The sequence below is a fragment of the Mobula birostris genome (assembly GCF_030028105.1).
Source record: "Mobula birostris isolate sMobBir1 chromosome 8 unlocalized genomic scaffold, sMobBir1.hap1 SUPER_8_unloc_1, whole genome shotgun sequence".
In the NCBI taxonomy this organism is placed as follows: Eukaryota; Metazoa; Chordata; class Chondrichthyes; order Myliobatiformes; family Myliobatidae; genus Mobula; species Mobula birostris.
Genome location: NW_027274036.1, coordinates 680,238 through 697,844, shown reverse-complemented (window position 1 = coordinate 697,844; position 17,607 = coordinate 680,238). Strand labels below are relative to the sequence as shown.

The 17,607-nt window shown below is 43.7% G+C and overlaps 1 protein-coding gene across 2 annotated transcripts; it reads left to right on the top strand.

Annotated features, from left to right (window-relative positions):
• Positions 1-47: 47 nt before the first annotated feature.
• On the top strand, positions 48-16,107 carry LOC140191987 (uncharacterized). 2 transcript variants are annotated; one of them, XM_072249892.1, is made up of 2 exons: positions 48-227; positions 13,217-16,107. In XM_072249892.1, the coding sequence occupies exon 2, from the start codon at positions 13,731-13,733 to the stop codon at positions 15,231-15,233; it is 1,503 nt and encodes a 500-aa protein (XP_072105993.1). In that variant the 5' UTR covers positions 48-227; positions 13,217-13,730; the 3' UTR covers positions 15,234-16,107. The 2 variants fall into 2 exon arrangements, with proteins under 2 accessions (XP_072105993.1, XP_072105994.1); XM_072249893.1 differs by having other exon boundaries at positions 48-234.
• Positions 16,108-17,607: the final 1,500 nt, after the last annotated feature.

The following is a 17,607-nucleotide window of genomic DNA, read 5'->3' as shown; positions in this document are numbered from 1 at the left end:
GGGCGCGGTCAGTTCCGGAAATCGCGCATGCGCTCAGTGGACAGAGGGGGTTCCGGAAGAGCGGGTCTTTGGGTCGGTGTTTCGTTTCTATCAGCGTCTGCACCTCGATGCAGGGGCATTTGTGACTCTGCACCCCGGGATAGTGCTAGTCTTTTTTTCTCTCTCTCTCTCTCTCAGCCCCACGATCTTTACCCGGGCCTTGAGGAGTTTGCGACTGATGAACGAAGGTAAGTGGTAAGTGTCGGTACAGAGGCCTAAACGCAGCAGCAAATAAAAGGAAGGTAGGGTCAGTCTGAGCGGTCATTGTCAGAGTGTGCCATTGTTAGAGTGGGAAGGTTTTGGTACAACAGGTAGAAATGCAAGTAGGAGGTAAGGTTTTTCTCCTGTTGACTAAAGTTTTGGTTTTTTTTAAGTACAGTGTAGTCAGGATGCAGTGCTCCACCAGAAGTGGATTAAGTAGTCAATGCAGTGGTTCCCTGTGACCAGTCCCCTCATTAACAAGTATACCTCTTTAGATAGTGCTGGTAGGGGATAATGACTCATCAGGCCACAGCAACAGCAGCCAGACTATGTTGGCACTGTAACCTCCTCAGGCTCAGTAGGGAAGGGTAGTGCAGTAGTGATAGGGGACTTGATAGCTAGGGGCTGGACAGGAGATTTTGTGGCTGCAAATGAGACATCAGAATGGTGTGTTGCCTCCTGGGTGCTAGACTCCAGGATGTAGTGGAGTTGCTGAAGAATACTCAAGGAGGAGGGTAAACAGCCAGAGGTTGTGGTGTGTATTTGCACCAATGACATAGGCATAAAAGGGGAAGAGGTCCGATGTAGTGAGTATTGAGAGTTGGGAAAGAGGCTGAAGAGAAGGACCTCAAAGGTAATAATCTCCAGATTACTCCTGGTGCCATGGGCTGGTGGTAGCACAGATGACTAAGTGGCTGAGGAGATGGTGTAGGGAGCAATATTTCAAGCTCTTGGATCACTAACCTTTTCTGGGGAAGGGATGACCTGTACAAGAGGGATGGGTTGCACTGGAACCGGAGGGTTTGCTAATGCTACTCAGGAAGATTTAAACTAGTTTGGCAGGGGGCTGGGAACATGACCACCAGGTCAGTAAGTGAAGAATTGATCAGACAGGAAGATAGATATCAGAGAAACTATTGATAGACAGAATTTTCACGTGTTTGTGTGATTTGTTTTTCTTTTGGGGAGGATTGATATTTTCCTTTCTTTGTTTCATGGCTGGAGAAATCAAATCTCAGAGTTGTATACTGCATACTTTGATAATAAATGTACCTTTAAAATAACAGGTATGATGGGACAGATAGTTTAAAGTATGTGTATTTTAGTGCTAGGAGTATTATGGGTAAGAGTGCTAAACTTAACAGCATGGATCAGTACATGGAACTACAATGTTGTGACTATTACAGGGACTTGGTTGAGAGAGGGGCAGAGGAATGGGTGATTAATGTACCAGGGTTTTGAACTTTTAGAAAAGATAGAGAAAGAGTTAAGGGTGGTGGAGGAGGGAGTTGCACTACTAATTAGGGACAATATCACAGCTTCACTCAGGTGAGACGTAATAGAGGGTTCAGACAGTCCATTTGAATAGAATTTGAAAAATTGGAAGGGTGCAAAGACAGACCTGATAGCCACCAGGCCATTGAGAAACAGATATTAAACCGATTAATGACGATTTTTAAAAAAAAAGGTAAAATGGGTTGTTGTCATGGGGTATTTCAATCACCCCTAATATAAGCTGGGACCTTTTCAGTGCAAGGAGTTTAGATAGGGCAGAATTTGTCAGGCGTATCCAGGAAGGTTTCTTAAATTAATACGTGGATGGTCAAATGAGCAGAGGAGCAGTACTGGACCTGCACAGGTGACTGATCCTTCAGTTGGTGAACAGTTAAGAAACAGTGACCACAACTCCCTAACTTTCAGGATAGCTCTAGGTGAACATTGGACAGTCCATGTGGGAGAGTTTTAAATAAGAGTAGGGCAAATTACGAGGGTATTAGGCAGGAACTAAGAGTTAATTGGGAATACCTTTTCCCTGGCAAGTCCACATCAGACATGTGGAGGGTACTTAAAGATCAATTGCACAGAGTACTGGAAAGGTATGTTCCGGTTAGAAGGAAGGGTGGAGACAGAAAGATAAGAGAACCTTGAATGTCCAGAGAGGTGATTAATTTAATTAAGAAGACAAAAGAAAAGTATGTAAAGCTTGGAAGTTGGAATTAAATGGATCAATCAGAATCAGGTTTATTATCACCAGCATATGACGTGAAATTTGTTAACTTAGTAGCAGCAGTTCAATGCAATGCATAACATAGAAGAGAAAAAAAAATAAGTCAATTACAGTATACGTATATTGAATAGATTTTAAAACGTGTAAAAAACAGAAATACTGTATATATTTTAAAAACTGATGTAGTGTCCGAGGGTTCAATGTCCATTTTGGAATTGGATGGCAGATGGGAAGAAGCTCTTTCTGAATTAACAAATAAATAAGCCAGGAAAGAACTAAAGAAAGAAATTAGCAAGGGCCATGAAAAGTCCTTAGCAAGTAGGATTGTGAATCCCAAGGCGTTCCATATGTATATAGAGCAAGAGGATAGCTAGAAAGTGGGTGGCACCACTCAAGGGTAAAGAGGGGAACATTTGTTTGGAATATGAGTGGGGTCCTTAATGAGTATTGTACTCTATTACTTACCAAGGAAAATGACATGGAGGACCAGGAGATTAGTGCTGAATGCATAAGTATATTAGTGTTTATGCAGTCAAGGAGGAGGAAGTGTTGGGTCTCCTGATGAGTATTAAGGTGGCAAACAAGAGAAAACCTGCGGATGCTGGAAATCCGAGCAACATGCACACAATGCTGGGGGATCTCAGCAGGCCAGATAGCATCTACACAATAGTGGATGTTTCTGGCCAAAACCAGAACCAAGTACAGTCGACGTTTCTGGCAGGACTGGAGAAGATTTAAAAGGTGGGGGGGAGGAGGGGGGAGAAAAACACCAGGTGATAGGTGAAACCTGGAGGGGCAGGGATGAAGTAAAGAGCTTGGCAGTTGATTGGTGAAAGAGACAGAAGGCCATGGAAGAAAGAAAAAGGGGGAGGAGATGAGGTGAGAGAGGGAAAAAGGAATGGGAAATGGAGGAGGGGTGGGGGCATTACCAGGAGATTGAGAAATCAGTGCTCATGACATCAGATTGGAGACTGCCCAAACGGATATTCCCAATTAACCCTTAGTTCCTGCCTAATGGCCTCGTAATTTGCCCTACTCCATCCTAAGTGTGGCCTCATCACGACAGTGGAGGAGGCCAAGGATGGACATGTCGGAATGGGAAGTGGAACTAAAATAGGTGCCCACTGGGAGATCCTGCTTGTTCTAGCGGATGGAGCATAGATGCTCAGTGAAGCAGTCTCCCAATCTACTCGGGTCTCACCAATATACAGGAGGCCATGCTGGGAACACCAGATATAGTATGTGACCCCAAAAGACTCTCAGATGAAGTGTTGCCTCACCTGGAAGGACTGTTTAGGGCCCTGGTTGATGGTGAGGGAGGAGGTGTAGGGGCAGGTATAGCACCTGTTCTGCTTGCAAGGATAAGTGCCAGGTGGGAGTTCATTGGGGAGGGTTGTGTGGACAAGGAGTTGCATAGGGAGCAATCCCTCCAGAAAGTGGCAGGGAGGGAAAGATGTGCTTGGTGGTGGGATCCTGTTGGAGATGGCGGAAGTTTCGGAGAATTGTGAGCTGGATGCAGAGGCTGGTGGGATCGTAGGTGAGGGCAAGAGGAACCAGGTTACAGAGGGAGACGAGAGATTAGATGGCTGGGGCCTTGACCAGTATCTTTATGTCCTCTCTGGGCACAGGAGAAGTCCCAGAGGACTGGCGAGTGGCTAATGCTGTACCTTATTTAAGAAGAGATTAAGGGAAAATGCTGGGAACTATAGATCAGTGGGTCTTGCATTAATTGTAGGGAAATTGCTGAAGAAAATTCTTAGGGATAGGATTTATGAACATTTGGAACCCAATGGCTTACTTGAAGGATAAGTTTTGTCTTACCAAGTGACTTTTTTGACAAGGTGATGAGTGAGATTGAAGAAGGGAGAGCAGTGGATATTGCCTAAATGGATTTTAATAAGGCATTTGACAAAGTCCTCCATGGGGTGCTAATCCAGAAGATTAGGGTGCATAGGGTCCACGGTGAATTGGCTGTTTGGATTCAGGACTGGCTTGTGCATAAGACAGAGGGTAGTGGGTGGAGGGGCATTCGAGTTGGAGGTCTGTAATCAGTTGTGTTCTGCAGGGATCTATACTCTGCTGGTTGTGATGTATACTGTATAAATGACCTGGATGAAAATGTAGATGTGTGAGTTAGTAAGTTTAGACCATAAGACTTAGGAGCAGAATTAGGCCATTTGGCCCATCGAGTGTGTTCTCCCACTACATCATGGCTGATCCATTTTCCTTCTCCGCCCCAGTCTCCTGCCTTCTCCCCATATCCCTTCATGTCCTAACTATTCAGCCAGTTGTCTTCGTACATGTTGGTACCAATGACATAGATAGGACAAGGGAGGAGGTTCTGAAGAGAGATTACTGGGAGTTAGGAAGGAAGCTGAGAAGCAGCACCTCCAGGGTGGTAATCTTGGGATTGCTACCTGTGCCACGTGCTAGCAAGGGCAAGAATAGTAGGATCAGGTAGATGAATGTGTGGCTGAGAGACTGGTGCAGGGGGCAGGGCGTCAGATTCTTGGATAATTGGGATCTCTTCTGGGGGAAGTTTGACCTGTTCAAAATGGACGGGATACACCTGAACCCGAAGGGGACCAATATCCTGGCGGGAAAGTTTAATAGAGCTGTTAGGGAGGGTTTAAACTAATTTGGCAGGGGGATGGGAACCGGAATGATAGAGCGGAGGAAGGGGAAAACAGAAATAAATCTAAGATAGGGAGCAGTAAAGATGTCAGGAAAGACAGGCAGGTGATGGGGCAAACTTGTAGCCATTGGGATGAGTTGCCATGAAATCAAAGCGAGAAGTACCAAATACGGGTCTTAAGGTGTTATACCTAAATGCACACGGCATAAGGAATAAGGTGGATGATCTTGTCGTACAGCTACAGATTGGCAGGAATGATATTGTAGCCATCACTGAGACGTGGCTAAAGGATGCATGTCTCTGGGACCTGAACGTCCAAGGATACACGGTGTATCGGAAGGATAGGAAGGTAGGCAGAGGGGGAGGCGTGGCTTTATGGGTAAGAAATGATATTAAATCATTAGAAAGAGGTGATATAAGATCAGAAGGTGCAGAATCTTTATGCGTTGAGCTAAGAAATCGCAGGGGTAAAAGGACCCTGATGGCAGTTATTTATAGGCCTCCAAACAGCTGCAGTGATGTGGGCTACAAATTACAACAGGAAATGGAAAAGGCTTGTCAGAAGGACAGTGTTATGATAATTGTGGGGGATTTTAACATGCGAGTGGATTGGAAAAATCGGATCGGCACTGGATCTCGAGAGAGAATTTATAGAATGTCTGCGAGATGGCTTTTTAGAACAGCTTGTTGAGCCCACTAGGGGATCGGCTGTACTGGATTGGGTATTGTGTAATGAACCGGAGGTGATTAGAGAGATTGTGAAGAAACCCTTAGGAGACAGTGATCATAACATGATTGAGTTCACTGTGAAATTTGAAAAAGAGAAGCCGAAATCTGATGTGTCGGTATTTCAGTGGAGTAAAGGAAATTACAGTGGCATGAGAGAGGAACTGGCCAAAGTTGACTGGAAAGGGACACTGGAGGGAAAGACGGCAGAGCAGCAGTGGCTGGAGTTTATGCGAGAAGTGAGGAAGGTGCAAGACAGGTATATTCCAAAAAAGAAATTTTCGAATGGAAAAAGGATTGAACTGTGGTTGACAAGAGAAGTCAAAGCCAAAGTTAAAGCAAAGGAGAGGGCATACAAGGAAGCAAAAATTAGTGGGAAGACAGAGGATTGAGAAGTTTTTAAAAGCTTACAAAAGGAAACTAAGAAGATCATTAAGAGGGAAAAGATGAACTATGAAAGGAAGCTTGCAAATAATATCAAAGAGGATACTAAAAGCTTTTTCAGGTATATAACGAGTAAAAGACAGGTGAGAGTAGATATAGGACTGATAGAAAATAATGCTGGAGAAATTGTAATAGGAGATAAGGAGATGATGGAGGAACTGGACGAGTATTTTGCATCGGTCTTCACTGAGGAAGACATTAGCAGTATACCGGACACTCAAGGGTGGCAGGGAAGAGAAGTGTGCGCAGTCACAATTACAACAGAGAAAGTACTCAGGAAGCTGAATAGTCTAAAGGTAGATAAATCTCCCAGACCAGATGGAATGCACCCTCGTGTTCTGAAGGAAGTAGCTCTGGAGATTGCGGAGGCATTAGCGATGATCTTTCAAAAGTCGATAGATTCTGGCATGGTTCCGGAGGACTGGAAGATTGCAAATGTCACTCCGCTATTTAAGAAGGGGGCAAGGAAGCAAAAAGGAAATTATAGACCTGTTAGCTTGACATTGGTGGTTGGGAAGTTGTTGGAGTCAATTGTCAAGGATGAGGTTACAGAGTACCTGGAGGCATATGACAAGATAAGCAGAACTCAGCATGGTTTCCTTAAAGGAAAATCCTGCCTGACAAACCTATTACAATTTTTTGAGGGGGTTACCAGTAGGCTAGACAGGGGAGATGCAGTGGATGTTGTATATTTGGATTTTCAGAAGGCCTTTGACAAGGTGCCACACATGAGGTTAGACAAGATAAGAGCCCATGGAATTATGGGAAAGTTATATACGTGGATAGAGCGTTAGCTGATTGGCAGGAAACAGAGAGTGGGAATAAAGGGATCCTATTCTGGTTGACTGCCAGTTACCAGTGGTGTTCCACAAGGGTCCGTATTGGGGCCGCTTTTTACATTGTACATCAACGATTTGGATTATGGAATAGATGGCTTTGTGGCTAAGTTTGCTGATGATACGAAGATAGATGGAGGGGCCAGTAGTGCTGAGAAAACAGAGTCTGCAGAGAGACTTGGAAAGATTTGAAGAATGAGCAAAGAAGTGGCAAATGAAATACAAAGTTGGAAAGTGTATGGTTATGCACTTTGGCAGAAAAAATAAACAGGCAGACTATTATTTAAATGGGGAAAGAATTCAAAGTTCTGAGATGCAACGGGACTTAGGAGTCCTCGTACAGGATACCCTTAAGATTAACCTCCAGGTTGAGTCAGTAGTGAAGAAGGCGAATGCAATGTTGGCATTCATTTCCAGAGGAATAGAGTATTGGAGCAGGGATGTGATGTTGAGGCTCTATAAGGCGCTGGTGAGACCTCACTCGGAGTACTGTGGGCAGTTTTGGTCTCCTTATTTAAGAAAGGATGTGCTGACGTTGGAGAGGGTACAGAGAAGATTCACTAGAATGATCTCGGGAATGAGAGGGCTAACATATGAGGAACGTTTTTCTGCTCTTGGACTGTATTCCTTGGAGTTTAGAAGAATGAGGGGAGACCTCATAGAAAAATTTCGAATGTTGAAAGGCATGGACAGAGTGGATGTGGCAAAGTTGTTTCCCATGATGGGGGAGTCTAGTACGAGAGGGCATGACTTAAGGATTGAAGGACGCCCATTCAGAATAGAAATGCAAAGAAATTTTTTTAGTCAGAGCGTGGTGAATCTATGGAATTTATTGCCACGGGCAGCAGTGGAGGCCAAGTCATTGGGTGTATTTAAGGCAGAGATTGATAGTTATCTGAGTAGCCAGGGCATCAAAGGTTATGGTGAGAAGGCGGGGGAGTGGGACTAAATGGGAGAATGGATCAGCTCATGATAAAATGGCGGAGCAGACTCGATGGGCCAAATGGCCGAGTTCTCCTTGGTCTTATTCAATAACCTATCAACCTCTGCCTTAATTATACCCAATGACTTGGTCTCTATTGCAACATGTGGCAATGAATTCCACAGATTCAGTCCACTCTGGCTAAAGAAATTATTGGTCTCTGTTCTAAAAGGACACAGCACTATTCTGAGACTGTGTCCTCTGGTCTTAGACTCTCCCACCATTGGAAACATCCTGTCCACATCCATTCTATTTAGGCCTTTTATCACTCGAAAGTTTCAATTAGGTCACTCCTCATTCTTCTAAATTCTGGTGAATACAGGCCCAGAGCCTTCAAATGCTCTTTGTATGACAAGCTGTTCAATCCCAGAATCATTTTCGTGAATCTTCTTTGAACCTTCTCCAATGTCAGCGCATCCTTTCCTTGATAAGGGGTGAAAACTGCTCACAATACTCCAAGTGAGGCCTCAGCAGAGCTTTATAAAACCTCAATATTACATCTTTTGTATTCTGGTCCTTGAAATGAATGCTGACATCGTATTTGCCTTCCTCACCGCTGACTCAGCCTGCAAATTAACCTTAATGACTCCCAAGTGCCTTTGTACCTCAGATTTTTGAATTTTCTTTCCATTTACTAAACAGTCTATTCTTTTATTTCTTCTACAAAATGCATGACCATACACTTCCCAATGCTGGATTCCATCTGCCATGTCTTTGCCCATTCTCCAAGTCAGTCTAAGTCCTTCTGTAGCCTCTGTACTTCCTCAAAACTGCCTGCCCCTCCACCTATCTTTGTATCGACATGAACCTGTCCACAAAGCTCTCAGTTCCGTCATCCAAGTCATTGATATATAACATAAAGGTAGTGGTCCCAACACAGATCCTTGTGGAACACCACTAATCACCGCAGTCAACCAGTAAGGGCTCTCTTTAATTCCACTCTTTGCGTCCTGTCTATCAACCACTGCTTTATCAATGCTAGTATCTTTCCTATAATACTATGAGCTGTTAATTTGTTAAGCAGCCTTGTGTGGCATCTTGTCAAAGGCCTCTTAGAATCCAAGTATACAACATCCACCAATTCTCCTTGTCTAAACTGCTTGAGTTCCAACAGATTTGTCAGTCGAGATTTTTCTTGAAGGAAAACCATGCTGACTGTGGCCTATTTTATCATGTGCCTCCAAGAACCCTAAAACCGCATCCTTAACAATCAGCTTCAACATCTTCGCAACCACTGATATCAGAGTAGCTGGTCTATTCTTTCTTTTGCTTCTCTCCCTTTTTGAAGAGTGGGTGACATTTGCAATTTTCTATTCCTCTGGAACCATGCCAGCATCAATTGATTCTTGAAAAATCATTACTAATGACTTTACAATCTCTTCAGCCACTTCTTTCAGAATCCTGGGGTGTAGATTACCTGATCCAGGTGACTTTCTACCTTCAGACCTTTCAATTTCCCAAGAACCTTCTCCTGAGTAATGGCAACTCCACACACTTTTGCTCCCTAACACTCTCAAACTTCGAGCATACTGTTCCACTGTGAAGACTGATGCAAAATGCTTTTTAAGTTCATATGCCATTTCCTTGTCCCATTACTACCATTTCCCTGCAGTCTGATATCCACTTTTGCCTCTTGTACACTTTATGTATCTGAAGAAAGTTTTGGTATCCTCTTTAATATTATTGGCTAATTTGCTTTCATATTCCATCTTTTCCTCCTTAATGACTTTGCTGAACCTTTCTGTTGGTTTTTAAAGGCTTCAAAATCCTCTAATTTCCCACTATTTTTCACTCTACTCATTGGTGTTTATGCTGGCTTTGATTTCTCATGTTAGCTTTGGCTTTATCATCTTGCCTTGAGAGTACTACTTCTTTAGGATGTATATATCTTACATCTTCCAAATTGCTTCCAGAAACTCCTGCTTATGCTGCTCTGCTGTCATCCCTGCCTGTGTTCATTTCCAATCAATTTTGACTAGTTTCTCACCCGTGCCTCTGTAATTCCCTTTCCTTCACTGTAATACTGATACATCTGATTTTTCAAATTGCAGGATGAATTCTATGATATTTTGATCACTTACCCTAATATTTCCTTTACCTTAAGCTCCCTAATCAACTCCGGTTTATTGCACAATACCAAAGCCAGAACAGCTAATCCCCTAGTGGGCTCAACCATGAGCTGCTCTAAAAAGCCATCTTGTAGACATTCTATAAATTCACCCTCATGGGATCCAGCACCAGCCTGATTTTTTTCAATATACCTGTGTAGGGCTCTCAGTAATACTAGATGGACTGTTAACTGTAAATTGTTTATTACCAAAATGGCTTCTCTGAAGTGTTACATTAAAATGGCTTCTCGTACTGTTAACTGCTGAGCAAGGGGTTTTCTGTAACAGCAATGTTTGGGTCATACAATGTGATAATGGAAATTGTATTCATTTGTTAGCCAATGGAAGTCATATTCGGTTATCTTGCATATGTGTGCTGGGTTGAGGAGCGCGGGCTTTTTTGTGAGGCGAGCAGAGAGGACGGACTTGTGGGGAACGGACAGCAGTTCCAGGGCAGCGGACACTGAACCTGGGGGGTTCAGATGGTGGCCAGAGTCTCGGAAGGACATTGTGGATGGAATCGGAGGTGTGAGCTCAAACGTATTAAACTATTATGTGCACAAGACTGATAAGTTACTTATGTGGCGCCTTTTCTTTTAGTTGTTGCTACTAACCCATCACCAAAATTTGCTATAAAGTATAATTCTTTACTCGCCCTTGGTATATTGTTTCATATTTGTGTTGTGGCTGATCATTGGGCGACTCACACTGTATCCGCACCAAAGCATTTGCACTGTTTGGCAGGGTCGATGGCTATTCACCCTGGGCAACGGGAGTCAGCTGGGGCAAGGGTCATTACACCTGCATAAAATCCCCTATGACTCAGTGTAACATTTGCACTTTCGGCAAGCATTTTCTATCTCCTGTTGTAATTTATAGACCACATCCTTGCTTGTGTTTGGGTTCTGCATATAATTCAGATCAGGGTCATTTTACCCTTGCTGTTCCTTAGCTCTACCCACAATGATTCACCTTCTGACCCAATGTCACCTCTTTCTGATGATTTGATATCATCTTTTATCAACAGAGCCACATCACCCCACCTGCAGATCTGCCTGTCCTTTCAATACAAAGTGTATCCTTGGACATCAAGTTCCCAGTCACAATTCAGTGATACCCACAAAGTCATACAAGTTCATCTACCTGATTCTGTATATTGCATGTATTCAAATACAACACATTCAGTCCGGTATTCACTCTTTTTAATTTTTTGTTTTTGCCTTTTGCATTGCAACATAGCCATCTCACTACATACTGCCTCTGTAAACCTCATTCTCAGCATTATCACTCTGGCTCCCATCCCCCTGTCAAATTAGTTCACACTCTCTCAAAGAACTCCAGTAAACCTGCCCAGAAGGATATTGGTCCCCCTTGGTTTCAAGTGGGGCCCTTCCCTTTTGTGTAGGTCATTCCTGCACCAGTTCCACAGCCACACATTCACCTGCCAAATCGTCCCATTCTTGCTCTCACTGGCAAGTGGCATGGGCACCAATCAAGAGATTACGTTTTGTGGAGCTCTTGTTTTTCAGCTCTCTACCTAGCTCCCTAATATATCTCCAGACCCCCTCACCTTTTCTAACTATGTCATTGGTTTGTGCATGATACCAAGATTGGTGGAGTTGTGCGTAGTATCAAAGACAGGCAAAGAATACAGTACATTATAGATCAGTTGCAGATATGGCTAGAGAAATAGGAGATGGAGTTTAACCCAGATAAATACGAGACGTTGCAAGACCCTTAACAGTGTTGCTGAGTAGAGTTCTTGGGGTCCAAGTTCATAACTCTTTGAAAGTGGCTATGCAGGTTGATACAGTGGTTACAAAGGCTTATGGAATGCTTGCTTTTATTTGTTGAGGCATTGAATTCAAAAGTAATTTTTTTGGAACTGGTTAGGATTGAGACTTTGAGGGTGCAGAAGAGGTTTACCAGGATATTGCTTGGCTTAGAGGGCATGTGCTCTCATGAGAGGCTTGACAAGTTTGTGTTGTATTCTCTGGAGTGGCAGAGGCTGAGATCTGTTAGAGGTTTGTAACATTATTCAGGGATAGATAGATGAGATAGTGAGTATCTGTTTTCCTCAGTAGAAATGTCTAATACCAGAGGGCATGCATTGAACGCGAGAGAGGATGAAAGGGGATGCAAGGAGTAGTTTTTTTTTAAACTGAGTGTTGGATGCCTGGAATGGTATGGTGGTAGAGGCAAATGCATTGGAGGCTTTGAGGAGTTGTTTGGAGAGGCACATGAATATGAGGAAGATGGAGGGATATGGGCTTTGTCCAGGTAGGAAGAATTAGTTTTTGGGGTTTTTGAAGTAGTTTTTAGCTGATTTGACACAACACTGAGTTGTGCGCAACATGTTCTATGTCCTGTGGTGCATGTACATTGTTGGGATCATGTTGGATAGATGGGGATCTCATTGGGGATTAGTAGGTTTACAGACAGCCATGAGTAACACTTCCACACCCTGCCCAGCTTCAGTTAGCTAAATCAGATAATATCACTGGCATATGTCACAAAATTTGTTGTTATTCAGAAGCAGTACATTGCAAAACATTATAAAAATGTGAATTATAGTAGTGTATATAAATATGGAAAAAAAATAGTAGTGAGGTAGTGTTCATGGGTTTAATGTCCCTTCAGATATCAGATGGCAGAGGAGAAGAAGCTGTTCCTGAATCATTCAGTGGATACTTTCTGGCTCCTGTACCTCCTACCTGATGGTAGCAATGAGAGGAAGGAATGCCCTGCGTAATGAGGGTCCTTCATAATAGATGCTGCCTTTTTGAAGATGCTCTGGATGCTGGTGAGGCTAGTGCCCATGTTGGAACTGTCTTTAGTGATTAGGAACTCAGAACAAAGATAAACTTCTGAATGGGAAAAATTGAACAAAATCCTTCCATCAGCTTCAATTCTTGAGAAAATTGCCTTTGCTGTATCTGCTCTTGTTCTCGGATAGAAATGCCCAGAATATGTTTTGTCTTATTCTCTGTGGGTATATAATAATAACAAACACGTTTGTCTTGGGTAACAAGTGACCTGGGGCTTTCACACACAAATGTGCCACACTCCAATGATAAAGACTACTGTACTCTCCTTCATATGCATTGGTATTTCCATTGATGAATTAATCACCATCACTCACCTGATCTTGGGGAGGGGTCAGAACTCTTTGTACCACTGTGGGACATGACTAGAACTTGAAATAATACTAATGCTCCATCTATTTTTTTTTCACAGCTGCGTGACCCAACCGTTGGTCTGAGCAAGAAACTTTTACACGGCCTGAAGACTGTGCAGCACTTTAATTAACATTATATGAATGAAAATCCAGCTACAAGGCAACAAAGGCTATCTACGTGGGAGCATTTCCATTACCGTGCAGCTATGCACCCGCGCACTTTGTTGACCCTAGGAGATGAAGAAGTATCTCATCTCAGCTAGAAGGTTGTTTTGTGTCTGAAATGAAGTTTTCTGTTGTAACTCAGTCAAATTGTTGGAACCGGGCTGTTGAGAACACGCCAGCATTTGTTCACGAGTGATCAGTTCTTCAACTGCATTGATTTTCTGCGCCTGACATCTGACTTGATGAATTCATAGAGAAATGTGGGAAAGAATTCACTCATTTATCCCACTTGCAGACACGCACTTGAGTTCACACTGAGGAGAGGTTGTTCACCTGTTCTGTGTGTGGGAAGGGATTAGCTCGGGCATACAGCCAACAGAACACATCAGATCAGTTAACACTGCAGAGATGCCATTCACCTGCTCAGACTGTGGGAAGGGATTTCCTCAGTCTTCTCAATTGAAGATACATCAGCAAATTCACATTGTGGAGAAGCCATTCACCTGTTCAGAATGTGGGATGACCTTCACTACCTCATCCAGACTACAAAGACACCAGCAAGTTCACACTGGGGAGAGGCCATTCACCTGTTCAGTGTGTGGGAAGGGATTCACTCGGTTATCCAGCCTACAGACACACCAGACAGTTCACACTGGGGAGAAGCCGTTCACCTGTTCAGACTGTGGGAAGGGATTCGCTCAGTCTTCTCATCTACAGACACACCAAGCAGTTCACACTGGGGAGAGGCCTTTCACTTGCTCAAATTGTGGGAAACGATTTACTCGGTCATCTGAGCTACTGGCACACCAATCAGTTCACACTGGGGAGAGGCCTTTCATCTGCTTAGACTGTGGGAAGGGATTCACTCGGTCATCTCAACTTAAAGTACATCAGCGAATTCATACTGGGGAGAGACCATTCACCTGCTCAGACTGTGGGAAAGGATTTATTCGGTCATCTGATCTACTGGCTCACCAGTCCATTCACACTGGGGAGAGGCCATTCACCTGCTCAGATTGTGGGATGGGATTTACTTATTTATCCAAACTACAGAGACACCAACGAGCTCACACTGGCGAGAGGCCATTCACCTGTTCTCTGTGTGGGAGGGGATTCACTCGGCTATCCAGCCTACAGATACACCAGTCAGTCCACACTGGGGAGAGGCCGTTCAGCTGTTCAGAATGTGGGAAGGGATTCACTCAGTCATCCCATCTACAGAGACACCTATCAGTTCATACTGGGGAGAAGCCGTACACCTGTTCAGACTGTGGGAAGAGATTTGCTTCATCATCTGAACTGATGGTACACCAGCGAATTCACACTGAGGAGAGGCCGTTCACCTGCTCAGATTGTGGGAAAGGATTTACTCGGTCATCTGACCTACTAGCACACCAGCGAATTCACACTGGGGTGAGGCCATTCACTTGCTCAGACTGTGGGAAGGGATTCACTCAGTCGTCGCAACTGAAGGTACATCAGCGAGTTCATACTGGGGAGAGGCCGTTCACCTGCTCATTCTGTGGGAAAGGATTCACTCGGTCATCTCACCTATATACACACCAGTCAGTTCACACTGGGAAGAGGCCGTTCACCTGCTCAGACTGTGGGAAGGGGTTCACTCACTCATCCAACCTACAGAGACACCAGCGAGTTCACATGGGAGAGAGGCCATTCACCTGTTCTCTGTGTTGGAAAGAATTCTCTCGATTATCCAGCCTGCAGACACACCAGTCAGTTCACAGTGGGGAGATGCTGTTCACCTGCTCAGACTGTGGGAAGCGATTTGCTCAGTCATCCCAACTGCAGACACACCAGTCAGTTCACAGTGGGGAGATGCTGTTCACCTGCTCAGACTGTAGGAAGGGATTAGATTATGAGGACACTCAGTCCTCGTTCATTGTCATTTAGAAATGCATGCATTAAAAAATGATACAATGTTCCTCCAGAAAGATATCACAGAAACACAGGACAAACCAAGACTAAAGTGACAAAACCACATAATTATAACATATGGTTACAAGAGTGCAAAGCAATACCGTAATTTGAAAAAGAGCAGACCATGGGCATGGTAAAAAAAAAGTCTCAAGTCCCATTAGCCCCATCGTCTCACGCAGAAGGAAGCGCCGCAAACTTGCCGATGCATTGGAAGCAGCCGACTCTGAGTCCGTCTGAAAACTTCGAGCCTCCGACACCGAGCACCATCTCTGCCGAGCGCTTTGACCCTGCCCCGGCCACTGAGCAACAAGCAAAGTCGAGGACTTGGGGCTTTCCCCTCCAGAGATTCTGGATCACACAGTAGCAACGGCAACGAAACAGGCATTTCAGAATTTTCACCAGATGTTCCTCCGTGCTCTCACGTCTGTCTCCAGCAAATCAGGATTGTGCTACTTGACAGATAACATATTCACTGGAGTGGCTACTGCAAGCTGCGTCGCGCTGCCATCTTCTCCTTCTGTGGGAAGTGATTCACTGAGTCTCATGACCTGCAGACAAGCCAGTCAGTTCATACTGGGAGAAACCATTGTGGGAAGAGTTTCACTCAGTTATCCAGCCTTACGACACACGGCTGAGTTCACAGTGGAAAAGGTTTAGATGAGCTGCATGCAGGATATTTAACCTTCACGGCTGCTGAATCCAGAGGCTGATGTGGTGTCAGACTCTGAAAATATTGCTGCTGCTCATCACATCCAGTTCTGCAGTTCTCAGTTTCTCTTGCTAAAGTTCACCTTTATTCAGACTGGAGTTTAATATTCTGGATCTGTGACTAATAAATCAGTTCTAAACTCTGTCTCCGGTACATAGTGTATTTAAGACACACCCTGTGATAAGGGGGGAGTCAACTCAACCATGCAAAGATAATGTGCAGTCAGACTATCAGGAAGGGCAGGCAGATGATGACAAGATTACATTAGGGATGCAGAATCAAAAAGGGAAGCAAAAGAAGAAGTCAAAGTGTTGTATCTCAATGCACAGAGAATAAAAAATGAGGTGGATGATTTTGTTGCACTATTAGAGATTGTCATCTGTAATGTGGCAGTCACTGAATCATGATTGAAGGACAGTTGTGGTTGGAAGCTGAATGCTGAAGGATACACATTGTATTGGAGGGATAAGAAGGTCGGCAGAGAGGGTGGCATGGCTCTGCTGGTAAAGAATGACATCAAATCAGTAGAAAGATGTGACAGGATTGAAAGATGTTGAATCCTTGTTGGTTGAGTTAAACTGCAAGGGTAAAAGGACTCTGATGGCAGCTATATACAGGCCTCCCAACAGTAGCTGGGAATGTGGACCACAGATTACAACGGGAAATACAAAAGGGCAATGTTATGATAGTCATGGGAGATTCTAACATGCAAGTCGATTGGGAAATCTCAAGTGAGTGAGTTTGTTGAATGCCCACAAAATGGCTTTTTAGAACAGATTGTCATTGAGCCTACTAGGAGATCAGCTATGCTGGATTCGGTGTTATGTAATGAAGGTGATCAGGGAACTTAAGGTAAAATAACCTTTAGGAGACAGTAATCACAATATGATTGAGTTCAACTTGAAATTTACTAGGGAGAAAATAAAGTCTGATGTAGCAGTATTTCAGTGCAGTAAAGGAAATTTCAGTGGTATGAGAGGAAGAATTGGCCAAAGTAAATTTGAAGGATATGCTGGCAGGGCTGACAGCAGAGCATCAATAGTGTGAGTTTCTGGGAAAAAATGAGAAAGGTGGAGGATAGATGTATTCCAAAAATGAAGAAATACTCTAATGGCAAAATAGTACAACCATGGCTGACAAGGGTAGTCAAAGTGAATGTAAACGTAAGAGGGCATAGAACAAAGCAAAGATTAGTGGGCAGTTAGAGGAATGGGAAACTTTTAAAACCTACGGAGAGCAACGACAAGAATCATTACGAGGGAAAGATGAAATATGAAAGCAAGCTGGCAAACAATATCAAAGCGGATAGTAAAAGTTTTTTCAAGTATATATAAAAAATGAGAGTGAACATAGGATCATGAGAAAATTATGGCAGAAAAATAATAATGGGGTACGAGGATATGGCAGATGAACTAAGTGAGTATTTTGCATTGGTCTTTACTATGGAAGACAATAGCAGTGTGCCAGACACTGAAGGGTGTGAGGGAAAAGAAGTGAGTGAGTTACTATTACAAAGGAGAACATGGCTCAAAAAGCTGAAAGACCTAAGAGTACGCAAGTCATCCACACCAGATGAACTGCACCCTAAGGTTCTGTAAGAGTGGTAGAGATTGTGGAAGCATTAATAATGATCATTCA

Excerpts from the sequence above, each read along its gene's own strand:
- LOC140191987 (XM_072249892.1), top strand. The coding sequence starts at position 13,731 with ATGCCATTCACCTGCTCAGACTGTGGGAAGGGATTTCCTCAGTCTTCT.